The 27,601-nt window shown below is 37.5% G+C and overlaps 2 protein-coding genes across 4 annotated transcripts; both read right to left on the bottom strand.

Moving 5' to 3' along the window:
• Nucleotides 1-407: 407 nt before the first annotated feature.
• On the bottom strand, nucleotides 408-12,248 carry sdcbp (syndecan binding protein (syntenin)). 2 transcript variants are annotated; one of them, XM_066720088.1, is made up of 9 exons: nucleotides 12,147-12,248; nucleotides 9,709-9,770; nucleotides 7,921-8,005; nucleotides 7,289-7,398; nucleotides 5,524-5,685; nucleotides 4,807-4,982; nucleotides 4,539-4,710; nucleotides 2,385-2,476; nucleotides 408-1,522 (listed from the first exon to the last, which is right to left on the bottom strand). In XM_066720088.1, exons 2-9 carry the CDS (start codon nucleotides 9,757-9,759, stop codon nucleotides 1,429-1,431), a joined length of 942 nt encoding a protein of 313 aa, XP_066576185.1. In that variant the 5' UTR covers nucleotides 9,760-9,770; nucleotides 12,147-12,248; the 3' UTR covers nucleotides 408-1,428. The 2 variants fall into 2 exon arrangements, with proteins under 2 accessions (XP_066576185.1, XP_066576196.1); XM_066720099.1 differs by lacking the exons at nucleotides 7,921-8,005; nucleotides 12,147-12,248 and having other exon boundaries at nucleotides 9,709-9,757.
• LOC136766539 (cytochrome P450 7A1) lies at nucleotides 12,147-22,037 on the bottom strand. Of its 2 annotated transcripts, XM_066720076.1 has the most exons (7): nucleotides 21,702-21,776; nucleotides 20,952-21,025; nucleotides 20,120-20,360; nucleotides 19,006-19,583; nucleotides 18,269-18,399; nucleotides 14,461-14,639; nucleotides 12,147-13,740 (listed from the first exon to the last, which is right to left on the bottom strand). In XM_066720076.1, exons 3-7 carry the CDS (start codon nucleotides 20,228-20,230, stop codon nucleotides 13,432-13,434), a joined length of 1,308 nt encoding a protein of 435 aa, XP_066576173.1. In that variant the 5' UTR covers nucleotides 20,231-20,360; nucleotides 20,952-21,025; nucleotides 21,702-21,776; the 3' UTR covers nucleotides 12,147-13,431. The 2 variants fall into 2 exon arrangements, with proteins under 2 accessions (XP_066576173.1, XP_066576165.1); XM_066720068.1 differs by lacking the exon at nucleotides 20,952-21,025 and having other exon boundaries at nucleotides 21,702-22,037.
• Nucleotides 22,038-27,601: the final 5,564 nt, after the last annotated feature.

The following is a 27,601-nucleotide window of genomic DNA, read 5'->3' as shown; positions in this document are numbered from 1 at the left end:
AAAAATCATCTTACAGTGCCCATACCACCCAAGGAATATATATATATACACACACTGTATATATATAAACTCTGGATGTTAACTTGTAGAATATATATATATATATATATATATATAATTATATTATTCTGCAAGTTAACATCCTGAGTTTTACGTAAGCATGTATGCCATGCCAAATAGCAATTCTAACATTTGAAATAGTTTCTGAAGTCTCCTCAAAGAACATTAGGAAATGCACTACACTATGCTGAAAAGTGTATTTCAAATGTACCCATATAACACTGGTATACTTCCTCATATACTCAAGCTGATTATAGAAGCCTTTATTTTGTTCTGAAATACTTACCAAAATTAGTTCAAGATTTAAACACTGACTTAAAATATGTGGAAAGCACCAGAGAGACATACTGTTTCAAGGTGACTTTATTGAAATCGTTCACTTTTTACACTGTGATACCAACAGATAGTGTTAGTAAATGTCAACACTTGAGGTTCTGCTAGCAGAAAAATGTTATGCAAGTCAAATGCTCAAAAATACATTTTGCAGACATGCCAAATAAGAACCCTTTAAGTCATGAACAGTGTTACGTGTCGACAAGCCTCTTTAACTTTGGATTCTTCACCAATGTGGAATGAACACCAGATTGAAGCTAGGTGGCAGTCCGACCTCAGCTACACACCACAGCTAGTTTATGCCCACATTTTTGTTGCTACAGTAATGTTATTGTTGGAACATTTTTTACTTAGGAAAAAGTACACACAAATCGGAGAAAAACAAGTCACCATTTTTGGATTGCTGGTACAGCTCTAGCAAAGAAATCTGAATTATGATACAGAATTCCCATACTAAATTAGTGTAATTGTAAGGTGAATTTCACAATATATCACATATGAAATGAAATCAAGCACTTCTGAGAATAACGTAATCAGTAAATGCAAATATTTGTAGATTAAAATAGGGATGGGCTATTCTTGCTTGTCTTTTGGGTACCTTTCATTGTGCACGTTCTCCAAATTATGACTGTGACGTGTGTATGTATAATAGGTGGGATAACAGAAACCTCGAGGAGCCAAAGCCTATTAATACCAATTTTGTCAAACACCCTTTTTAGAAAATTAAGACAGAGCTATACTTGAAAACCAAAGACATACCCCCTTTGGGTCTTGAATACACGGCAAACAATCCTTCTTTTATGCAAACAGCTTTCAAGAAATTATGATTATGTAAACAGAAATAAATGAACTGCTGAAACAGTCAAGTACTGCAAGAAATATACGGATTGATACACACATAGCATAACATAACCATTTTCATGCAGTAGCTACAGAATGGTAAGTTTTACTCTTGAATATGATATGGCTTATTCAGTAGTAGTGGTTTGTGAGTTGCCTGATCAGCAAAAAGCAGGAAAGGCATTAGAAAATCCATCAGAAATCTTCTGTTCCCAATAATTCCTGCATCCCATTTAATACCTCCGGGATTGAGTGATCCATTAGACTTTTAACGATGCTTGAAGACATCCTGTAATAAAAGTCAAATTGTCAATATTGGCAGAACTTATCATTATATATGTTGAGTATGAATATTATAAACACATAGAAATCAAACAATACACACAGCTTCAAGTAATTGGATACTGCAGGCAGGGTATGGGAGTGGTGGTAATCAGCATCATTATTATTCAGCTTAATGGTCATGTTACTCTGAATAAAAACAGGCTTTTGGCAAAATGAGCAGGAATGCTGCAATGGGAATGGGAATGCTGGCACTCGACCTGCTAATGAAGTGTTTCTAATAGTCCAAGTCGTGAGAACCACATTCAGTGGAAACCTCAGGATAATTTAAATGATCAAAAACAGCAATCTTGCTTTCTAAGATAAAATCACAAAACTGCTTGTTTTATTCCCAGCTTTGAAATCCATCAGCAAGACCCCCACGTGACCAGCCTCTTGTGCTAGGAAGAACCAGTGAAGTCACTTAAAGGTTTCAAAATAGTGTTTTTGGAGGTACCATGGCCACACTGCTGGTTTGAAACTGACTAACTGGTCTGATTGTATTGCCATAAGAATGTGCTTCAGTAAGGAGTTTGAAAACCACTTCCAACACCTATGGGGGGACAGGTAGAGTTCCCATTTCCATTTTGTTTCTGCTTGTCACCTGTTCCCATTTCCATGGGCTCAATTTATTGTACATGAGAAGAGCAGCTTTCCTCCCAGTGTTTCTCTCTTTAACTTCAGGAGAATACATTTTCCAGAACACCTCTGTTTACCTTGTAGTAATGCTTCTAGTTCTTTTGTCTCTTAAAACAGTAATACTCTGGATTTTATTTTCATTCTTTTTCTGAATGCCTAAGGAATTTATCCAAATTAAGTAACATACTTACTTCTTCATCATATGCTGACAGATTAATGAAGGCATAACAGTTATTGTTATTACACTCCCAGATGAATTCAGTATATCAGTGATCTGAGTATCCTATGGAAAAATAAATCTGGATAGTTACGACATATTTACAAAATGCAGCATTGGTGAGTATTTAACAAAAACTTGCCCAGCTCTCTGTAATTACGGCAATATGAGGTGAATCCTTCTACAGTTTCAATATGATATAACAGTGATATACCATGTGCACTAAGCCATTATCTGTGGGGTTGCATCAGAAAGTCATATGATATAAAGCTATTTGGCTAATTGGTGGTGTGGAAAGCTCAGAGCACAAAGCAAATTGTATACAATATATCATTAAATATACAAAGATGGCAGATACACCTCCTTAGTTCATGAAGGAAAAGCTTGCTCAGAGTGAAATATATGCTTTATAACCTAGAGATTCGTTCAAATCTGAGTTGGAAACTCCCTGGTTGCAGAGCACATGACAGACTCATTGAGGTTATGTCAGCTTGTTGGATCCTCGGCTCAGTGCACACAAGCCAACCCTGCTACTGTGCAGGTGTCAGTAAGTGACAGTCCCTGTAAAACACAACATCCTGTGTGTGCCACAGTGCAAAATTAAGCAAGTGCATTGAGAGTTTGTCCTAATCTTTCCCTGGCTGAAGAGGAAAAATTATTCTGTAATTCGAAAGACAACTAGTGTACAAATATATATATATATATATACACTCACCTAAAGGATTATTAGGAACACCATACTAATACTGTGTTTGACCCCCTTTCGCCTTCAGAACTGCCTTAATTCTACGTGGCTGAAAGCATTCTTTAGAAATGTTGGCCCATATTGATAGGATAGCATCTTGCAGTTGATGGAGATTTGTGGGATGCACATCCAGGGCACGAAGCTCCCGTTCCACCACATCCCAAAGATGCTCTATTGGGTTGAGATCTGGTGACTGTGGGGGCCAGTTTAGTACAGTGAACTCATTGTCATGTTCAAGAAACCAATTTGAAATGATTCGACCTTTGTGACATGGTGCATTATCCTGCTGGAAGTAGCCATCAGAGGATGGATACATGGTGGTCATAAAGGGATGGATATGGTCAGAAACAATGCTCAGGTAGGCCGTGGCATTTAAACGATGCCCAATTGGCACTAAGGGGCCTAAAGTGTGCCAAGAAAACATCCCCCACACCATTACACCACCACCACCAGCCTGCACAGTGGTAACAAGGCATGATGGATCCATGCTCTCATTCTGTTTACGCCAAATTCTGACTCTACCATCTGAATGTCTCAACAGAAATCGAGACTCATCAGACCAGGCAACATTTTTCCAGTCTTCAACTGTCCAATTTTGGTGAGCTTGTGCAAATTGTAGCCTCTTTTTCCTATTTGTAGTGGAGATGAGTGGTACCCGGTGGGGTCTTCTGCTGTTGTAGCCCATCCGCCTCAAGGTTGTACGTGTTGTGGCTTCACAAATGCTTTGCTGCATACCTCGGTTGTAACGAGTGGTTATTTCAGTCAAAGTTGCTCTTCTATCAGCTTGAATCAGTCGGCCCATTCTCCTCTGACCTCTAGCATCAACAAGGCATTTTCGCCCACAGGACTGCCGCATACTGGATGTTTTTCCCTTTTCACACCATTCTTTGTAAACCCTAGAAATGGTTGTGTGTGAAAATCCCAGTAACTGAGCAGATTGTGAAATACTCAGACCGGCCCGTGTGGCACCAACAACCATGCCACGCTCAAAATTGCTTAAATCACCTTTCCTTCCCATTCAGACATTCAGTTTGGAGTTCAGGAGATTGTCTTGACCAGGACCACACCCCTAAATGCATTGAAGCAACTGCCATGTGATTGGTTGGTTAGATAATTGCATTAATGAGAAATTAAACAGGTGTTCCTAATAATCCTTTAGGTGAGTGTATATATATATATATATATATATATATATATATATATATATATAATCAGGATTAACTGTAGTGTACACAAATAAAATATTGAAAAGAAAAACAAAAAGGTTACATTAATACAAAACTTTATGTGTTATGGGTGTTTTTGGATGAAGGCCAATATATTGTAGCCCACAACCAGTACACAAAGCAGCCTTGCAATTAAGTTGAACAGCTTGCTAATTACCTTTAGTCCAATGACATTCTGGCCATTCACCTCACAAATGTGGTGATCAGTGAGAAGCCCATTTCGGGCCGCAGAGCTGTCCTTAACAATGAAGGTTATCTTTCCCTTCTTGAAAACAAAGCCCAGTTGTCCGTTGCAATCTTTGTGCATAACAACAGTACGCTCAAAAGGTCTGCCAGAGAGGTGAGAAGAAGGGTTAGAGATTATATTAATATTTAAGCAGCGTAACTTGCAGGGTCACATTAATAATTCAAACTGGGAACCTTACCTGTCCCTGACAACGACAGCAATCCTTTCCGCAGGAACGTTTTTGAGCACCGCATGGGCCTTGTCAGTGCTCCAGCCGGCACAGTTCTCCCCATTGATCTGAAGCAGCTGATCTCCGAAACGCAACCCGGCCAAGGCGGCTGGAGTGTTCGCTTGGACAAGCTGAACGAACACACCCTATGCAGCATTGAACACACACAGGAAAGTCAACATCATATTTAAGTAATTAAACATACTTATGTAGCTATTCTGCTTGGACTATCTTTTAAGTTTTAATAAAAACAGATAATGGCAACTGGTATGTTTGTATCTATTAGCCTAGCTGTTAGTAGTTATAAAGTGTAGTTCACTGAAATAAAGTTTAGAAATATATGATAGAAAAATCCACCCATGTCTTTGCTGTGGTCATTATCACTACTTTCAAATAAAATAAATAAAAACCTCCTAGGAAATAACTACAGATGAAAGAAGGATATTAAATTAAACTATATATATATATATATATATATATATATATATATATATATCAGAATAACACAACCAATGCAAGACAGACATGTATAATGTATTTAAAATGTATCAACATACAATATAAAAAGGTTAATAAATTAATTAATTTAACAGTTCATTGCTGAAGTATGGAGGTCTGTCCAATTTATTTGGGTAATTTAATAGTGTTGTATGTTTCTGTGGTGATAGAAAGACTCAGTTGACTTACATTATCCACTGATTTGAGGCGCATTCCTATCTTTCCTTCCATGTCTTTGCACAAGATCACCTCTCTGATTCCCTGTTTGATTTCTGCTCTGAGGACTCCCACATTATTCCCTGTAATTGGGGCTGTCATGTAATTTAGAGCAGATGGCTTTGGAACTATTTGCTTCAGGAAAAATAGAATACATTCATATTATTATTATTATAATAATAGATTATAGTTTTGTGCATCAATTCAATTCTTCTATAAACTTATTTTGGGGCCTAAGATGAATAGTATTACCAGGGCCAGCACTCCCATTAAGCAAGATTAGGCAGCCGCCTATTGCGGCACTTGAATCTGAGGCTGCCTTCCTCTGGCGCCCCAGCCACCAGCTCATAGTGTAGCTGCAGTTCCCACCCTCACCCGATTCCCGCTTCTCCCGTAGTTCACTCCCACTGTCCTTGGTAGCTATGGTGATGTGTGTATTTATATGGGATTATCCAACGAAGATGTGTGTGTTGATATGGGATTATAAAACAGTTGAGCTTACATTTTTCTGCGTCGGTAGAGCCTCTGTCTGGGTGGCAAGGTAACTTTTAAAGTGCCATGCTTGATGCTTAGATTCATAAGGATTTCTATGATGTAATTATTTTCAAACAGCGTTGCAAACAAGACTCTAATAAATATGTGTGTGTGTGGGGGGGGGGGCAGTATTTTTTTAGGGCATCAGAACGTCCAGGCTGGCCCTGAGTATTACTCAATTTGAATGTGCTTTGAGGCAGATGAACTAGGACAATATTTCTCAGATCTTATGTTTTCATTCCAAACTAACATTAACTGCTGCTGGTTTAACTGTTTGAATGTGTTATTTTTCCAGTCCTTGGTTTCAGAAATACTACACTGAATGTGTGTTGTTGCCAAAAACACGGAGCAATCACAATTCTTTTTAGTCTGTCCAACTTGTTAAAACTGTTCCCCGTGTAAACATGTCTAAACAACTCTTAAGAGGTTATAAATTAACAATGCAGACACATTCATTATATTGAATGAGGAGAGAGGAGTTCTGAAACCTAGGACTTGACACAGGTTTAATGCAGTGTTCAAATGGCAAATTATGTTATTAAGAGCTGAAATTAGTTTTAATAAGGGTCTTATAAAGCGAATATTTAAATTAAAGGATTGCCTTACAGAAGTCCTTCTGAAGCAAAGCTGAGAACCTTTGCATTAAATCTGGTTCAACAGTCATGTTTAAGCAAAATCCCACCCAGCCATTTCAGTTCAAGTCATATTTTCTCCATATCTGCACATAATTGTTACCATGGCTCATATCATAAATAATATATATTGGATCTTCCTTTTAAGAAGTTAAGCTTTAAGACATAAATCCCAAACTCGGTTTCTGCAGTGCCTTCTACTTTTATTTCCATTCAGTTTTATTTTGTATATAAGAAATATTTAATATCGCTATTTAAAATAATAATTTGAATCAAGGTGCACTACATATAAAATAATTTGCAGCCTTGAGAAATCAATCAAAATCTAAGTTAATCAGTTAATTAGACCAAATAAGTAACTGAAAACTGGGTTGGGAAAAAATCCAGAGGACATTGTGGCCATCCAAGAACTGAGTTTAAGACCCTTGATAACAGACCAATAAGCTTGATTGTTAAAATAGCTTTTGTATACCTAAAGTTGTGGTTACTATTCTATTTTGGGACACATTTAATTAGTATGCAGTCTGAGTGCCCACGAAGTAGCACAAGCAATCGTGAAAGTACAAACATACCCCAGAAGTTTCTTCAATGGGAACGACAGCAGAACACTGGCGTAGGGCATCGTCACTGAGATTTAGACCCATGAATTCTGAGAGTTCTGGATAAAGCTTGGGATAGAGTGCTGGTACAACATAAAACCGCAGATGTCATTTTAATAAAACTGGTGGCCATAAAAATCAAATAGATTACATAGCAAACAATATCCTAATTCTTAAATATATTCATTTTCACAGATTGTGATTAGCCAGTGTCTCAGTAGGCACTATGGAACAAATAATGTTGTGAATTCACATTGTTATATCAATTTCACTACACAATCATATGAATATAATAAAAAAAAGTAAATGGTTACTAAGGGGAAAACTGGATGAATCCGTGTTCTAATTCTGTGTGCACATGGAAATGTAGAGTATTGTCATGACAACTGCTGATAAGCCTTGTACATTTGAATCCATGTTAAATTAGAAATCTGGGATACTTTCCAATATAAACAAGCACTTTTGTTGATTGTATACTGAAAAAAAACACACAAAAAACAGCATTTTCTGACAAGGCAGTGCAAACATCATGCCATGTTGTAAAGAATACATTTGTTTAGCACTACTGACTGAGATTTATGACAAATTACTAAGATGTAGCTTACCATTGCCTGCTTCAATGGAACTCGGATTCGATGATTCTGGCAGTGCCGCAACCAACGATGAGTTTCGTGCATAAGTGCTTTGAGCCTAATATATGTAAATATTTATATATATATATATATATATATATATATATATATATATATATATACACACCCAGTGCCTTTCAAAAGTATTCAGACCCTTCCGATCGTATTTTATGAAGTTACAAAATGATGCATACACGTTTTTTTTTTTCATATTTTATTCAAAACTAAAACAAAAATTTGGCAGCAATTACATCTGTGAGTATTTTTGGGTACATCTCTACCAACTTTGCACACAGGCTAGGTATAATGTTTGCCCATTCTTCTTGGCAGATTTGCTCAGGCACTTTTTAGTTGATGGGGATTGCTTAAGGACAGCAGATTCCACAGATTCTCAATAGGATTCAAGTCAGGACTTTGACTGGGCCACTCAAAGACATCCACTTTATTTTTCTTTAGCCTCTCCAGTGTAGCTTTGGCCTTGTTCTTTGGATCATTGTCCTGCTGAACGGTGAATTTTCACTCAATATGAAGTCTTTAGCAGACTGTTACAGGTCTTCCTCAAGTTTTTGCCTGTACATTCTCCATCAATTTTTCCTTCAATCCAAACAAGCTTTCCAGTCCCTGTTTAGGAGAAGCATCCCCATAGTATGATGCTGCCACCACCAGGCTTTAGGGGGTTTACTGACATGTAGGATTTGTGCCAAATGTAACACTTGGCATTCAGGTGTCCAAAATTTTCATTCTTATCTTGTCTGACCACAACAATTTTTGCCACATATTTACAGGATCACTCAGGTGCTTTGTTGCGACTCCATGTGGGCTTTAAGATGGCTTACTTTTTGTAATGGCTTCCTTCTTGCCACCCTGGCAATACAGGCCTGTTTTGTGAAGTGCTCTGGATATTGTTGACTGATGCACATTTTTTCCCATCTCAGCCATTGAACACTGTAGCTCTTTTAAATTTGTCACAGGGCTCCCAGTGGAATCCCTCACATTTCCTCCTTGGAAAGCTGCTCAGTTTGGAGGGACAGACTGGTCTAGGCAGTGTCTGGGTGGTACAGTGCACCTTCCAAATCTTGATGATTGAGTACACTGTGCTCACTAGGATATTTAGAGACTTTGATATGTCAAATATGATATGATATTCTCCTGGCCTGTGATTTTCAATGACTTTATCCCTGACTTGATTGAGTTTTTGCATCAAATTCACTACCTGACCAAGAAGCCTCACAGAGACAGGCATTTTTATTCTGAAATCATGAGAACCACTATTATTGCACACAGACAGAGGCCATTCAACTAATCATGTGGTTTGATAAGGTCATTCTGTGCACCTGAATTAATTTAGATTTGCCACAAGAAAGGTTTGAATACTATGCAATCATGACTTTTCCATGTTAGTTTCATATTCATTCTCCATTTACTTCTTTATTTTTGTTTTGTTTTCTTTGAATGTGTGGAGTAAGATGTGTATGTACAACCTTTAAAGTAATAAAATGTGAAAGGTGTAAGAGGGTCTGACTGGTTTTGCAAGGCACTGTGTGTGTATATATGTATATACATATATAGGAGGGAGATAAAAATCTTTGAAGAATTACATCATCAAGGAAATCAGACACAAACTACACAGGTCAAAATATATCTTAAAACTTTTTACTGTGCTGTTTCTGAAACTGTATAAAGAAGCAGCACATGGTGAATATGTACATTACCAATAATTGCACAAGTTTTTATTAAAACTTCAAATAACATATGACTCACCTGCATGAACTTATCCACCTTCATGTCTTCCAATGATGGGTACAAAGACATGGCTGTTCTTTCTAAAATCAAATAATAAAATAAACATGTTTAGGCCAAATGTTAAAAAGATTAGATTAATGTTTTGTTCACACAATTCACACAATTTGTACTTCTACTGTGCCTTCTCTGCACTGGCTACTGATTAGAACAAAACATGTGCACAAGTATGCTGAACCAAATGCTCCTTTTAAACAGTTTCACTCTTAGTTTAACTAACATACTAACATATTTACAGATACTTGTGATGGCTTAATTTGATGTGCCGGTTTACTGTAGTTCGGCCATGCTATTCTGTTGTTGTCTCTGCCTATAATGTTGTACACGTGTTTGTGTCCTGCTGTTTTGTTTTTATTGTCTGCTGCTAGGTCTATGTATCTAGGTGTAGTGTCATGGTATCTCTCTATGTGATTGGTTATAACGTTTCTTGTTGTGTACTGTGTTGTTTGTCTTTTTTATTTAATCCCAATACCCATTCCCTACAGGAAACACGTTTTACCTCCTGCCAGAAGTAAGAATTTGTTCTTAATGAACTTGCCTGGTAAAATAAAGGTAGAATAAAAATGAATATATATATATATATATATATATATATATATATATATATATATATATATATATATATATATATGCTCTTCCTAAATTAATATGTAGCTGAATATTTACACTTACACTTATAGTTTGCCCCCTGTTCTTCTGGACAAAAACTTTTCTTACCCCGGCTGTGTCCAAAAGCATTTCTTGTTTTGATTTAATTCAACCACAAAACAACTTTGGTGTATTGAAGCCTATTGTTTTTGGACGTAAATACATTAATAAACTAGGAACAACTGAGAGAAATTCATAAATCCATGTTCACTATCGAAGTCTGAAACCTGCGGATGTGGTGTTCATTCTGAAAGCTGAAAACCTCATGCATTGTTATAGTTTGACAATCTTCATTGTTCCACTACCACAGGGTAGGCTAATTACTAGCCCTGTGAGACAGCTTTGTTATCTAGAAACACTTCCTTTGTTCTGCAGCTGCTTAAATGTTTAAGTGCAATATTGCTTAAAAGATCTGCTTCAAGATTTCTGTTTATCTGTTCAATATTGTAGATAGTTTATATCCACACCAAGTATGTTCTAATGTGGATCTCATCAGTGGTTTCAAGTCTTTAACATGCATTTTGTGTTTTACGTTAGGTTGATGAAATGTTGCCTTATCATATGACATGTATTGACATACTGTATAAACGTCTCCTGCAACATAGACAATTACTCACAAAATAAATAATTTAGAATTTTTATTTCACTTGTAACAATTAAAACACTGACTTGCATATTACTACGAATTACTATGACTTACTTATCATTACTTTTCTTTTCTGCAACTTTACTTGGATTGACTTATTCTATCAGGATTGCTTAAAGTAACTGGATAACTTGAATTTCTTATCAGCTATTAATTAAAATGACTTGTGGAGTGCATTGTTGTTGTTGTTTTTAAGTAGATTAATTTATTATATAAAACAATAACAAGTATTTGTTTTGTTACCTGAAAATAAGAAATACATTTACTTATTAAATGACTAGCAATTGCTACCAAATATTGTGCATTGCTATACTCTATTTATTTATTTTACTAATTGTGAGTATTGGTATGTGTTAATTTAAGAACAAACAAGTTTATTATTATTATTATTATTATTATTATTATTATTGAGTGATGGTAGTTGATCCCTTTGGAAGAGTTGGCTACAAAGCAAAGGTAAAAGAAAACTGAATAGCTTCGTGTCGTTTTCGGTGTGCTAGTAGGCCTACTAAATAAAGTATGAAGTAATGTCCTGTTAAAAATAACGAGACAGATAATATGTCTTTCGACAAATGACCCTGCAACTTACTGAGGCCTTTTAAACGTCATGGCACAAAGTAATTGTGAAGAAAAACAAATAAATATATACCATCAGTATCACCAACACATTGGAATGGTTGGTGTTTTATTTATTCCATTACATTGAATTATTTCTGAATATATGAGAGTAAACATTTCAATGTGTTGCTAAAAACAATAGCAAAAAGGTCAGCTATATATAATCTATTGGCTACTTCTTTAAAGCAGAATGAGTACAAATGCACGAATGTAATTTCACGACATGCACAAATATACCAATATCCTTTTTGCGGTCCTTTTGTTTTATGTTTGCATTTATATCCATTCCACATTTCTGTCACTCACACACACACACACACACTATATATATATATATATATATATATATATATATATATATATATATATATATATATATATATATATATATATACTGAACGCTGTTGTTAAATATTTTTAGATTATTATTTTTTTAACCGTAATCAATGGACCAATTTCTAAATAAACACATTCGCTGTGCACTCACCTTAAAATGGCTAAATATGGCTTCAATCCGTAAATATATACCTGCACGTACAGATTTTCTCTGGTGGTACCCACTCTAACACTGCTACTTGCAGCTTGTTTTTCCGGTCTGGAAAGACCAGGGGAAACATATAAATAAATAAATATATCTCAGCGCAACTGCGCACAGCCCTGCTCTCTCACACAAGCAGGGCTGCTCACAGGATCCGGTCACATTCCTCAGCAAGAGCAAAGTCTCCTTTTAATTGCACCCCAAGCATGATGTCTTGTGTTTGTTTATGGCAAATGCATTTATATGAAGGTGTAAAAGTCGCCAAAAAAATGACTTTTACAAAAAGTAAGGCATATGGGAAACTACAATAAGATAGGGGTACTCAAACTACTCATTTTAATTCATGGAGCACTGACAAAAGTGTATACAGATCTGCCAAGCTGCTGGAATCTGACAAATACATATGGTACACTTCACAATATTTATTTAAATAAATAACAGTTTCAAAAGAATTGTTTCAATATATTCAACAACTGCAACAATATATTCAACATCTTCAGTCACAATTACAACAATATTGCAGTAAGAATCAACCTTAAGTAAAATATTTAAAAAACTGAAATGTCGGAGGACCTGCCATTGCACAAATTGTTCATATCAGATTTTGAAAGAGTTGTTCTCATAGATGATGTTTATCATGGATGTTGGATAACCTACTAGTTTCTACTAAGATTTTCCAAGAAATTAAAAAAATAAAATATATCAAGGAACCCTTTCTATTATATGCTGCACATTTTTTTAGCCTAGTAGCAGAGAACAGAAGCTAATATAACCATGTGCTTAAAACATTATGTTGTTTTGGGTGCATATGAAGACAACTGACATGCATTGACATCTATATCCTGGTATATGGTTAATCTGTTTATTCATTTACTGTACATAAAAAAAAATATCATAATCTAGAGCAAGTAGATGAAGCAAATGATACCAACAGAGATGAAGTGGGTGACCGGTTGAAATATATATCTCAGAATAATTGTTGATCTAGTGGGGGAGATAGTGATGACCACATCCGTGCAATACTTTATCAAGATTAATCTGATTTAATTGCTGCACCAGAATATAAAATATTTAACCCATGTTAAATAGTGGTATAACATTCTGTACATTTAAAATAAACATTTCTGAAAATACTATACATTTTTAATAACATCCATTCATTTAATGTTCTCTTCTTCTTGTTTAAATGCTACCCTGATTTATAATACAAAATAAGGTAACTGAACTTGTACTTTCACTTTAGAAAGTCAGCTTTTAGTTTATACCTCATAACAACATCATGTATCGGTGGTAGGATTCCAAGACCAGCCCGAGAACAGTCTAGAGCAACAGGAGGGTTATAAACATCTTGTAATTCCATGTCATAATAGCAAATAACTAAAGCCAAAAACTGTTTAATTTCATTCACTGCAAAAAAGCGTCCTGGGCATTCACTAACACCAGATCCAAATGGCATGAGGAAGGTTTTCAGTTTTCTACCATTTTTGTAGAAACATGTCTTCTTTTTTCCATTGTCATCCAAAAATCTATTGAATTTAAATTCCTGAGGAGAAAGCATTAATGGAATTACTGCAAGTTAATGTATCCTCCACTACTTAGTTGTAATGGCTAATCTCAGTTTCCTGGTTGGTTCATGCATTTTGACTATGAACGTTATCTATATTTGGAAGGAATTTCAAATATTTCTCACACATTCGATTTGAACTTCACTTGAAAGCAGACAGAAAATATATTTTTACAGGCCACATGCACTGTCTGATAGTGTCCAGTGACACTAACACTTTGCTTTACTTCAAAATACTTATTCCTAGAGAGATTCTGGTCATTTACATAGTACAAGAAATTAAAATGTGCTTCAGAATGATGAAAAAGTATGGAGAGATATGGGGAGCAAACAAACAATCTCTCTCTCTCACACACACACACACACACTATTGGGGGAGCATATGGTCTTTAAAGATTAAAATAATGTGTATAGCAACAGTTGGACAAAATACATTTAAATCAATGATATTCAGCAGGTTTTGGTATTGGTTGGGACATGAAAATTATATTAAGGAAATTAAAATCTCTGGCAGAATATTAAATGTACTGTAATTCTAAAAATCAAAGCAAAAAAATAGAAACACTATAATCTAATCTATCACACCTAAAGCTACATTTGAAATATTGACTTATGGACGACTTTTTATCATTCTAACATTGTACAGGTCATTCAGAATAGTTGGTAGACTTCCTGTAGATATGGCTTATTGCGACATACCATGGGGTCTTCATAGATTTCTGGATCCATGTGCACCATCTGAGGAAACATGGCAATGCGATCTCCTTTGCGAATGGCTGCATTTTTACCAGAATCCAAGTTCAAAGTAAAGTTTTCACGTGCAACCCGGATCATCATTGATGCACTGGAAAGCCGCAAAGCTTCATCTATTATACTGCCTAAAATATGCAGAACAACAACATAATAAAAGAACATTACATTGCAAGTGTTTATTCTCAGGTGAATTTTATGCACCCAAGTGTTTTTAGGCAATGCACAGGTTTAAGAAGTTATTGTACAACATTTAGAAACCTTTACAATATGTACCTTTAATTGAACAGCAGAATTTTGAGTCAACTTTTCTATAATATACTAATGATGGGAATAATAGCTCTACTGATTAAATGTTTAATTTATGGCATTTTTTTTTAAATTCAGTATATACAACCCAGATTGTGAACTGGTGTGAGTGATTAATTGGCAGCCAGGTCTAAACCGTCAAACCCCCAAAAAGAGCCAAGCAGACTGCCAACACAGAATTTATGCGTATAGTTATCTTTCAAGTCGGAAGCACTGCCCAAGGGGAAGGGTTTCTGCGCACTTCCGTAGGAACCCGATTGAAACATCAAAGCTGCCATTGGCTCCTGTGCACATCACTCAGAACAGGTCCCTTCCCACTTCCTGTTCGATAAAACGTGACGTCAGCGCAGGTCCATCCTCTTTTGCCTCTTCGCTGGACTCGAGAATGTGAGCTCTCTGTGTCTGTGTTTGTAATAAACATTCAAACTGCGTATTTCGGCTGGCTGGCTTCACTTCATAGTGTTGTTCACCACCGTTTTCGCTACACATCGTCTCTGTCTCGTGTGTTTAGTTAGTATTGATAGATAATCCCGATTCTGTCCCATCTGCGCACCGGAGGTCCAGCTGCGCTTTCGGTTTCAATTTCATTCACAAGAAGAGCCTTTTAAAAAATAATAGTTGTGTTTATATAGTGCTACATATATTTCAGCTGCTTGCTGTGTTGGTTTTTTGTCCACAGGTCTTTTTCCTCCACAGCAGGAGCGCTAGCAGCAGCAGTAAAATCCGAGGCCTCGATGTGTCGTAAGAGATCTCGTCCGCGTGAGGTGCTCCTCCACCGGCTTGCAGGTGCGGCTGTAGGAGATCTCACTCTCTCAGTCCGCTGAGAACGAGCTCTGCTTAGCCTCCTTGTCCATGTGTACAGGCCTCAGTTTTTGAACCCGCTACAGCTGGTGGTCTACTACCCTTGGCCCCCTCAGACCCTGGACTCCGCGTCACCCGGTGTCCCTGGGAAAACCCCAGCACACACGGTGTGGTTAAGCCTACGGGCCTACGCAGCGCCTGTATCCAGCACCTGGTGCTCAGCATACACAGTGTTCTGTCTGGCAACAGCAAGGTTGCGTTTGGTTGATGTTAGTGCCCCCGTGTACATAAACGTTGCCGGGTGGAGACGCACTTACAGCGGCGGGCCCCGATAGGCGCTCCACTTGTCGCAGCGGCATTTCACTGTTCACGTGCGTGTGCGCTCGGCGATGAGCTTGTGATACAACAACTGTGGAGCCGGTCCAGGAGAGCGGACATGGATCTCTTTGCCTCAGCAGAGTCCACACACTGCTCACTATGGTTCTCCGTCCAGGACCGCTCAGGAACCCTAGGGATCAACATGCTAGCCCACACATGGCCGCGCTGTCTTCTTTACGTGTTCCCACCGGTGGTCCTGGAGAAGGTCAGGAGGGAACAAGCGACAGTTCTGCTGATAGCCCCACGGTGGCCTCACAGATTCTGGTTCGCAGACCTGATCGCCCTCCTCCACAGAGAGCCTTGGCAGCTCCCAGTGAGAGCGGACTTGTTGTCCCAGGTGCAGGGCATGCTTTGGAACCCCAGTCCGGGCCTCCTCCAGCTCTGATGGCGAGCCCCCTGAGTCTCATTTCTTCCCTGTGCAGTTGTTAAAGGGAGCTCAACGTCTGCGGCCTCCTCGCACCCCTTCACTGCCTGCATGGTGTCTTGGACGCACTTTCCCAAGCCCCATCTGAGCCACTAAACTCAGCTGAGCTGAAGCTGGTGTCACTTAATTTGAACCATGTCTTCCCTTCCACCGGACTATGCCTTCCAGTCGAGCACCCACGTGAGCTGCTCCTGTACTTGCTGACAGCCCTGTCGATGTGTTCCCAGGGTCTGTCATGCGGCCTACAGGTATGTTGCCTTACAAGGCCACCCTGTATATAGTCTGTTCATTATGCATTGTGTTGTGGTGGTGCATGCATCTGGCCTGTACCCTACTCTGTATATATATATATATATATATATATATATATATATATATATATATATATATATATATATATATATATATTATGTATTTAACAGCAGGACTGTGGCTCCGTTCTGACCTGTGTAGAATGTAGCTCACTGCCGCTGTTCCCTACTGATGGCGCTCGAATTTCACTGCCTCGCTGTGTACATAGTTCCTTGGTCAGCAGGTCTGTGGCCCGCTCTGGCTGTGTGCCACAGAGCAAGAGTCCGCTGCTACTGTCCTCAGTGGTAAGCACTTGAGCAGGATCTCATGTTCCGCTGTGTATATAGTTCATTTGTCAGCACAGTAGAGTTAATGTTGCCCTGCGTTAGCCAGTCTAACCAGCAGGCGTCAACTGCTCCTGTGTTCCATGGGTGGTGCATGAGTTCGTTCCTGCGCCCCGCGGTGTACATAGTGCTGTTGTACGAAATCTACAGTACATTGTCAGCACAGTGGAGCTCTTCCACTCTGTACTATTCAGTTGAGTTGGATGCTCCTGTGCTGCCACACAATATATATTGTTGTTCATTTGTACAACATTGTAGAGCTGGTGTGGCCTCGCTCCTAGCTGGGCTAGTGGAACAAGCGGCCAATGCTCCCATGTTATGCGGAGAGTGCATGAACGGTTTCCTGCACACCGCAATGTTATGTTTTGATTGTCATGATAGAGCCTGCTGTTGTCCTGTATTAGCTGCGCTAATAGGTGACAACTGGTGTTACGTGGTGGTGCATGATCTGCTTCCTGCACCCCCCGATGTGTATAGATGTTATGACAGCACAGTGGAGCTGGATGCTCTGTACCATTCAGTGAACGTGATTTCTCCTGTGCTGCGCTGAGGCAGCATGAATGTTCCTGCTGCCATGCTGTATACCCTGTTATATCCAGCTGTGCCTACTCAGTTGACTAGCCAGCTGCGTGTTATTCAGTGGTCTGTGGCCCCTGTAGCCCTGCTTTGTAAATGCTGATTGCAGACAGTCCCCAGTACGGTTCTCACTGCTGGACAGCCCAGTTTGGCCCCAAGGGGCCTCTGTGGCTCCTGTCTGGAGTTGTGTGACCCCTAGCGGTCACCTCGGGGCAAGCTTACCAGCTGGGATGGCTCTGCAGGGAAGGGCTGAAATCGACGATGATGGATTTGAGTGGAGGAGCCACAGCTCTGCCTATAGAAGGGTGGGTCGACAGGATTGCTGGTTCAGATTGGAGAATTAAGTTCCAGGAACTGTCAATCATCATAAATGGCAAGATGTCCATTGCAATGGATTGCAGGGGCTAGAAGCAGGTGTTCAGATTGAGAAGCATGGCATAAGAAAGGGCAAAGGTCTAGTCCAGGTAAGATGATCCACAAGATCCATGCTTGTTTGTGAGTGTAGTGCAGAAAGATATAAAGCAAGGAATTCTACGTTGGTGGTGCTATGGATTTTATTTTATTTGTATTTTTTAATCCTTATGTTGCATAAAAATGAATGCTTATGGATTGTTTTATATATATTAAAACTCACCTAAGGTTGACATACGATCCAGTTGTTCTTTAGAAAGTTTCAGTGGTTTCTTAATATCTTCTGCTGTTTGATCAGATTCCTGAAGGACTTTCTCTACTTCACTTTGGGCCGCTTCCCGGGCTTCAGCTGACCTTCAGTTTATATATAAAAAGTTATCTTTAAATGCCTCTTGTAGAACAACAGCTCTATTGAAACAGAAGAACTAAACACTATAAACAGAGTGTAAGCATAAGCAAGTTTATGGAGTTTATGTTTATGGAGAACAATATTGCTAACAAATAATACAATCATTAAATACACCATGTACCTGTAGGAACTACATGTACTTGGGTTACTGTTAACATTATAGAAGATTTGTTACATGTTGTGCTATCCATTGATGCTGGCAGTACACACTCTCTCAAAACATACCAATCCTAGCACAGTGTGCCCTACACAGAAACCAATAGCCATTGTATCAGCCCTGATCCCTGCAAAATTGCTCTAAATATGTTTTAACTACTATATCCATTCTGTCCTATGCCTCTGGTTTACTGGTGTATAATTTAAACTATTAGTTTACCTCACTACATTGCATCAAACTATTCCTATATAAATAAATATTGATGCTACCACACATAAACGATTCAATGTATGTAGCCAGAAATTACCTTATACTCTGGTCTGGTCTATTGTTTACCTATTATTTATAAGATTATGAGGACAAGATTAAGTGTAAACAACCAAATCAGTTTTACCTGAGAGTGTAATACAGGCTCCAGAATGCTGCAGGTAGGGTATTAGCTTGAGATGCCCAAAGCATAACTACATGCGTTCTTGCTTTTCCCAGCTCATCAAGAAATGCCATTTGATCAAAACAGTTCATTCTCTGCTCGATCAGAGCTGACAGACACTTGTTCTTTTTCAGATATTTGTGTTGAAGCCTTTCAGTTAGGGCTTCTCTGGCTGCATGTGCTTTCTTCAGAAGGTAGATAGGAAATCCTGCAGCTATTTCAGGGAAAGCTTCATCAAACACATTGAAATATTTTATGGCTTTGGACATTGGCTCCCCGTTATTGTCTCCTGTGGCATTTTCCTCTTTTCCAAACAATGTCCGATAGCCAGCTTCAAACATTATTCGAGATGCAAAGCTCTGAAGCCCTTCTGTTGTCCACTCTGATGGCTTACCTCTCAGCAAGACAATTTGCAAGTTCTCCATCATGCTTGAGGTCAAACCATGCAGAGCTGGCCCTTGAAGCGTCTGACGGAATAAAGAATGTACTTTGTCGTAATTTCCATTGTAAAGGGGGTCACTAAAATCAGCATGACCAAAAACCTAAAAAAGAAAAACATTGAAGCTCATGTAGTAGCTCATAAGTGTATGAGAAGAAGAATAGAACAATTTAAGTTTAAGAAACTCATATGCATATCTCTGTAAGGCACCATTTGGGTGAAGTAAGTTAAGTCTGTTCAAAAAATGTATTTGCACATTGTTAGAGGTCCATTACCGATATTTTTACAGTTGAAATTAGTCTTTATAAATACGTGACTGTACTTCATATTGGTTAAAATAACAACAAGGAAGAAAGGTTGGTATCACAGCCTACTAATGCTGAAACGAACAAGGAATCCTGTGCTGCCACTGTAACAGTGCTCTGTTGCCATGGCAAATAATTTGGTTAGAGGTGATGGGAGTTACACTAGCCTTTGTGCCGGCTGATCATTTATTTTGAAGGACATGAAAAGAACAAACATGCTGACTTTCAATGCACCATTTCACACAATCTCTGTACAAGTTCTGTATGTAGTTTTACAATTGCAGGTATGGTTGTTCAGATGTGCAATTAAACCCATTATATTTTTCCACATTACCTTCTTTGAGATGTCAATAGCAAACTTCTGAAAATCAAGGTATTTCCCTTGCCGATATACAGCACTGTATGAAAATGGGTCCATTATGAAAGTGAAGTAACTGCCAGCCATTTTGCAAGTAAAAGTGTCTCCATATTTCCTTTGTTTTCGTCTGAGGAATTCCAGGGGATTTTTTCTAAATTCAAGGGCAATTCCAAGAAAAGGAATCCATCCATTTTCAAGTGGAGGTTCATCATCTTGCCTGTAGAGAAAACGTTAGACACTGGAACCATTTCACATTACAAATCTAAAATTAAGTGTCAGTGTAAGTAAAATTACTAAGTTACTGCTTCGAACAATAACATCTGGTTATAGTTATAATCACATGCAAAGGTCTGTAGCCAGTAAGTCTACTGTAAAACTTTTTTCTTCTTAGTTCTACCACAGAAAACATTTTCTTTGTATAAGTTGGGAATTGTATAAGTTGGGAATCAGTAAGTAGCTAAATGAAAATCATGATTCTGGATATAAATTCACACAGACGATAAACTGTGAATGGGAATCTGCAATGACAATTGGTATTTTGTTTCCTGGCATGGGTAGACTTGAAGTCAGCAAAGATTTATACATCTCAATGCCTGTGTAGCTGCATTGTTGTCAATAAGTGTTGTATCAGTCCTCTCAACTGTGTTGTAGCTCTACTGTAAAAAGTGGATGGTATGACAATGCATGTCTTCATTGTCTTGCATGTCAGGTCTACATCTCTTCCTTGTGCACCTGGTTGGTAGTGATGTGCTGAGCTTGATTAGCAAATGGCAATTTCAAGAAGAAAATACAATGTATTCTTACTAACCAGAACAGAATCCATGCTTATTTTCCATCTCAAATCACACAGATCACCCTGATAGTTAAACAAGGGCAACCTTCCTTATGAATACAAAAAAAGTGGTGGTGGTGATTACACACAGACAGTTTCTATATTTCCATTCTGCAAATAACATATGATTTTCAAAGTAAACAGTCAGCAAATTACTTACACTAGAAACAAATATATATATATTAGCCAGAAGTTCTGGACTAGTGTTAAATCGAAGTCTGTGAAACCAGCCAAAGTTGTTGACCTAGAACTAGACTACTCTGCCTAAAATACCATTTGTCCATGACTAGTGCTTTGGGACTGTTTAACCAGCACTTTGTGTAGCAGATCATAACAGAGCTCATTGTAATGAGATGGTTAAGGAAAACTAAAGAAACAGCCACCCTTCATTCATCTTTCTTCTTCTCAAAACGTACGTATGTCACACCGTTGCTAAACTTGAACTTATTCGTGTGTAGTTCTCTACCTTGTGCTCATCATAAAATAATCATTACAAAATCACGTCCGTTACTGTACCCCGCTAATGTCCCCCAAATGAGCTGTTTTCTCAGAGAAGGATGCAGTATTAAGAACAGAGAAACTATAACTGCAAAAAAGTTCATCCACAGGCATCTGTCCCAAATGCTTCAATTATGCGCTGTTGTCGAACTCGGCGCTTCCATTAGACAACTGTAGCAGTGAAACAGAATAGACACTTTAAACAAAATAAATACATGCATTTCCTACCTTTTTCTGCCGCAAAACACCAACCAAACTACAATCGACAGTAAGACCGTCAGTATGCACACTGTGAAGTCAGCCATCATGTGAAATGTGGGATTTGTGTTGCAATTGAACACGGTGAGATCATCTACAGCAACTTCATGTCACACTGCGGGGGGACGAGCATATTTGTAATCATCAGCGCCTCTTTCTCCTCTGTACTTGAGCCTAGAGACAGCAGGATGTATTTATTGTTGTTGTCTACGTTTTATTTTCTTGCTATTTCGTTTATTTCGGTCCAGGATAAAACGTTGCTCTGTGTGGTTAGTTTATTAGCTGTTTAAATTCTGAGTATGTATTGTTATTTTCCTCGTACGGTTCGTATGCACTGGATCTGATACTACCAGAGTACGAGGTCTTAATCTGGCAATAAGTTATTCTGTCGAGGTTGTAAAAAAATGTAGCTAAATATTTGCTGGATTCATTTCATTTCCACATAAATAACCATGCTGCTGTACAGGTAATACATTGTTAATGCTTACAACAACAACAACAACAACAACAACAACAACAACAACAACAACAATAATAATAATAATAATAATAAGAAGAAGAAGAAGAAGAAGAAGAAGAAGAAGAATGCTGATGATGCAGTGAGCACAATATAAAAAGTGTATTGATTGATAGATCCCCACCCCTGTAATTGGGACCTATTGCATTTGTTTTAATTGCTAGTGAGTTTCACATTTAAATGAGCAGTTTAATAACATAAAGGACCAGCGGGTGTTTGTCAAAGCAACGCTGGGAAGAGGCTGGTTTTGCAGGGGACGGGAGGCTGCTGACCAGAAGGAGCTGAAAGGACAAAACTAGCGGTCAGTGATTTGAGATTGACTGACCCGGACCTCCCACTCCTCTCGACATGTATGTCAATCACATTAGGTTTCATTTATATAAGACTATATTTCTTCTTTATAGGTTGTTAGTCGCATCTTTAAGTTTCGAATGTGTTAGTAAATGATACGGGTAGAGCTACATTTTAATTTAACGTGTTTAGTATGTAGTTTTCTGTGGTTGAATAGTATGTGCTATTAGTTAATATAATACTATTTTATTGGATTTAGTATTTTCTTTTCATCAATAAAAACAATTCGATTTTTAATACTTATGATTAAAAACATTTAGAATATCAATTCTTAAAATCACTTAAAATTTTTAAAATCTTGTGATTTTTTTACAAAAACTAAAACAATTAACTTTAAAATAAACGTGCTCAAATCAAATAAACAAAACGTGATAAAAGCAAAAACTGCACACCAACAAAAGAGTCAAATACATTGAAAATAACAGAAAATGCTATTAGTTAATATAAGGGGGTGGATTTAGCAAGTCTGAGGGGCTTCTGGCCCTGGTGGTTGATCTGAAGTAGACCACCTGAGCCCCCTGATATACTTCTCTTCTGGGGGTTTGTCCTCTTGTTTGGAAAATGTAGTTGATGTTAAAAAATTGTACTGATTTTGTGTATTCTCTAGGGTTTTGTTCACAAAGGGTGGGTGTTTCTGGTTTTAATAAAGACAAATCTTAAGAATTGGGACTCCTTTCCACTTCACTCTGGTCACCTGTTTTGTATAGCACAACATCTACCAGACCTCCCTGGGTAATAATGGTGATGTCAGCTCACACGTGACTGCTGGGTTTACGTACCTGTGATTAATTCAGTGGTCTGGGGCTCAGATTGCATCAACCCCTCTACTGTTATGCTGTAACTAGTTGGGAGCACAGTTTATTCTCTTGTTAATTGAATAAACAGACCAGTTTCTGTGAGGTCAGGTAGTAAATTTCAAGCAAAGACTCAACCATGAAGACCAAGGAGCTTTCAAAGCAAGTCAGGGATAAAGTCGTTGAAGAGCACAGGTCAGGAAAAGTGTACAAAACATATCAATGACTGAATATCATAGTGAGGACAATGTCTACTCAATCATCAAGAATAGGAAGGTGCATTGTACCACAGAGATACCAAGCCGTCCCTCCAAACTGAGCAGCCGGTTAAGGAGGAAACTGGGATGCCACAGAGTTAATTTGCTGAGATGGGAGAAAATGTGTCTCAGTCAACAAAATCCAGAGCACTTCACAAAACAGGCCTATATGGCAAGGTGGTGAGAAGGAAGCCATTACTAAAAATTAGCCATCTCCAAGCACTTGAGTGATCCTGCAAAAATGTGGCAAAAGGTGTTGTGGTCGGACTAGACCAAACAAACTTTCAGGTCTCAAAGTTATGTGTTATGTTTGGCCAACACTGCACAACTCCCAGTCAATATCATCCTTACAATCAAACATGGTGGTGGCAGAATCATGCTATGGGGATGCTTCTCCTCAGCAGGGACTGAGAAGCTTGTTAGGATTGAAATTGAAAGGCAAATACTAGAGGAAAACCTGTCTGTCTGCTTAAAACTTAAAACTAATGCAAAAATTCATGTTTCAGCAGGACAATGATCCAAAGCACAAGGCCAAAGTTGCATTGGAGTTGCTAAAGAATAAGAAAGTGAATGGCCTTGAGTGGCCCAGATTAAGTCCTGACTTTATTCCTATTGATAAACTTTTGTAAAGACTGCCAAAGGTGCTTCCAACCAAATATTGATGGGTCCGAATATTTATGCAATGAACATTTAGGTTTTGCTGACATTTACTGTAACTTATGCCCTTGAAAGTCTTCTGTTTCAGCATTCAAGTTTCAAATACAATATGAATTAAAAAATAGGGGAAGCATCATTTTGAATTTTTACAAAATGGTACACCAAAGGATGGGAACTTTGAAACTTTTACAAGATACTGTGTATAATGTAAGTCTGTGTTCTGCTCTTGTTCTTACCACTCTTTCTCTACAGGGAGCCCATTATTTCTGAGGTGTTTCATCTAGTCTACTTCTTCTGGGCAGTCTGCCTCTTTTCTTTAGGCAAAAATAACTTTTGCAGGGTAGCATGGTCAGAGCAAAGAGTAAAATGCAGTCAGAAATGGACAATGCCAACAGCATGGAAAACCACTCCCACAATGTACCTAAAGTCACATGACATCCAGGATTTAATACAGGGATTAGTGGTGGTGATGGTTTAATATAGTAGGATCTCTGCTGATCTGTGCAGCTAGTGCATAATTTGTCTGTGAGGTGCCTACATGGATAAATGCCATTTGGATCAGGTAATGTTCCAGTTTCACATTCCTAATTTGAAAAGTAAATGTCACTCCCACTGGCTTGCATAGAGATCTGACCTTGATGTCAAAAAGCAGCTCTAGGAACATTGGGAGAGAGAGGTTTGTAGATTGTTTATTTTAACAAATTATACAAATCAGTTGGCAGCCTCATTAAAGGTGTATTAATTAATACATAATATATTTTTATTTTTCCAAATATAGTGTAAGAACTTTGTGTAAAGTGTAAAGTCCATTGTTCTTGGTGTTTTGACAATTTTTAAAGAGTATTTAAGACAAATACTCAAAGCAGAAAATTACTTAAACATTTTATATATGGCATAAGTAAAACTAATGTACATTAGAAATCAATAAACAGACTATATGTACAAAATATTTGTATGGCAACCTTATGACTTCCCCAGTGGGTTCTGGTAAAACAAGCAAACAAAACAAAACAAATACGGTCAAAAGGTATAGAGAAGCTTCACCAAATCACAGAAAGGATTGTTTTCCTCAGTTGGTTTAATTAGTTTTTAGAGGATGTTGTTGTTTTCATTAATTTCTTCTTTGTTATTTTGACATGAGCCACAATATGAAATAAACACAGTAAAAACTTACTGCTGAATTGTTTATATTAAAATTTAAGTCTGTTCAATTTAAAGGTCCACAACTCCTTCAAATGGTTCACCTTGCACACATGGATAAGACATTTGATACTGCATTTTGCTTGTTGCTTTTTATTTAATTGATTGAAGGAGAGGACTAGACAGCTATTCCATCTCTTATTACATATTAATGTTATATGGCTGAGAGCAGAGTCTACATGTAGCGGTAATTATTAATGGTATATCTTTCATCATGGTGAGTGTTATACCTCCAGTGATATTACAGCAAATGTAGACTGTGATCTGTTCAGTGTTTTCCAAACATCTTATTTCAGTACGTTACCAAGAAAAAACGATAAACTACATGGACTGTTCATAATAACCAGCTCTTTCCAATGCACAGTTAAACCGGAAACATTTTTCTCCATTTCACAGTGTTGCTTCTAACTGATAAAGCATGAAACCCACAGAGATTAATTTAAATTTTTCTGCAGACCAATCAAGTTACCTGCTCAGTCTCTGTGTTGTGGTTCTTTGAAGTGAACTGGTTGCTGTAATATTTACTAAGCATTCAAAAGAAAAAGCAGGTAAACAAATGTTAATCCTGTGTTAATCTGCCTTTGAAATAATTCAAATCCATGCTAAAAGAATACCAGAAACAAACCGTCCCATAATTTAAAAATGGAGCAATGGCGCCCCTCTCTGTCAGTATAATCCCACTTACCATAGTTTGTTTTGTATACTTCCCAGTGGTATACTCAGGTATCACATTTCTGTTGTACACACATTGCATTTTTACATCCTCTCCCTTTATAATAAAATAAAATAAATTATAGGATGTGCTTTAATGATATCTTGATACATTATTTTGATTCGATTTATACAGTGTCAAGCAGATGAAACATTGTAGTGTCATTGCATACAAAAACCATAAGGCATGTGGAGGATGTTCTATAAAAAACGTAAGGTTATTTATACAAAGAGTTGTAAGTTGAGAGCTTACATTCCTGTGGGAAACATATAACTCTTCTCTAGCATTACAGAAGAAACATACAAAATAAATGAATGAATTTACAATATTTAAACAAAAAAAAATTAGTGCATTTGTTTAATTATTGTAAGACTTTATTAACTTAAATGTACATACAGTGAATTATCATTCACATCAATAGACACTGTAAACACCTAATGTGCCTTAACCACTTAATACTAAGGAACTAAAACTGAAAGGAAAAGCACAAAGCTCAACTTTAAACAGAAGATGGAAGCATTGTACTTATTTTCTAAAACACTTGCCTATTATCATGCTTATAATACAAGTCATATTTTGACATAATGGTTTCATTGAATGGAACTTTTTAAATAATAAACATTTGTTTGTTAATTTCAATATGCCATAGTATAACATTTAGCTCACTTCGGGCTTGACTGAATTAATGATCAGTACAAGATGCTGAATGAAGTGCCTGTGAGTTTTGGAGTGGGGCTACAGGTGATTCACTGGCTACAAACCTTCAGATCACAGGTTCACAGGGTGTCTCACTGAGCCTTCGAAACACTTAGGCTCATTGTCTCATGGTGCTTTGCTTTTATTTTTATCATTCACAGGAGCTAGTGACTCATAGAGGCTTCAATTTCTTCTTGTGACTCAGTACTTTATTAAGATTTCATGTGATTCAAATGGTCCTTTACCAAAGCACATATACCAGGAAGGTCACACTAAAGACATTCAGGTGAAACCAGATAATTTATATTTTGATAGTTCACCACTTTATCATTTGAATTGGTGAAAAAAACACACTTAAGGAAATCATAATAATCAAGTCATAATGAGCATAACGCCTGAAGTGATTTATTATGCTCAGAACATTTTACAGTTTCAACCAATTCAGATGTCATAATACTCTACATATTATGAATTGTACAAACCTTTTATCATCATATTACCTTGAGCCTATAGGATTAAATTTACAAAATCTGCCAAACATTAAAAAAAACCCGTATAATTTATTTAATAATAACAAACAAGTAATTTAACATTGAAATATTTTAATACACCTACACTATAACATTTAAATCAAATATAAATTTGTTTGAATTACAAATGCCCATATTACAGATTTGATAATGAAA

This window comes from Amia ocellicauda, chromosome 2, assembly GCF_036373705.1.
Source record: "Amia ocellicauda isolate fAmiCal2 chromosome 2, fAmiCal2.hap1, whole genome shotgun sequence".
Taxonomy (NCBI): Eukaryota; Metazoa; Chordata; class Actinopteri; order Amiiformes; family Amiidae; genus Amia; species Amia ocellicauda.
Note: the sequence above shows the minus strand (reverse complement) of the source record. Positions and strands in the feature narration are given on the sequence as shown.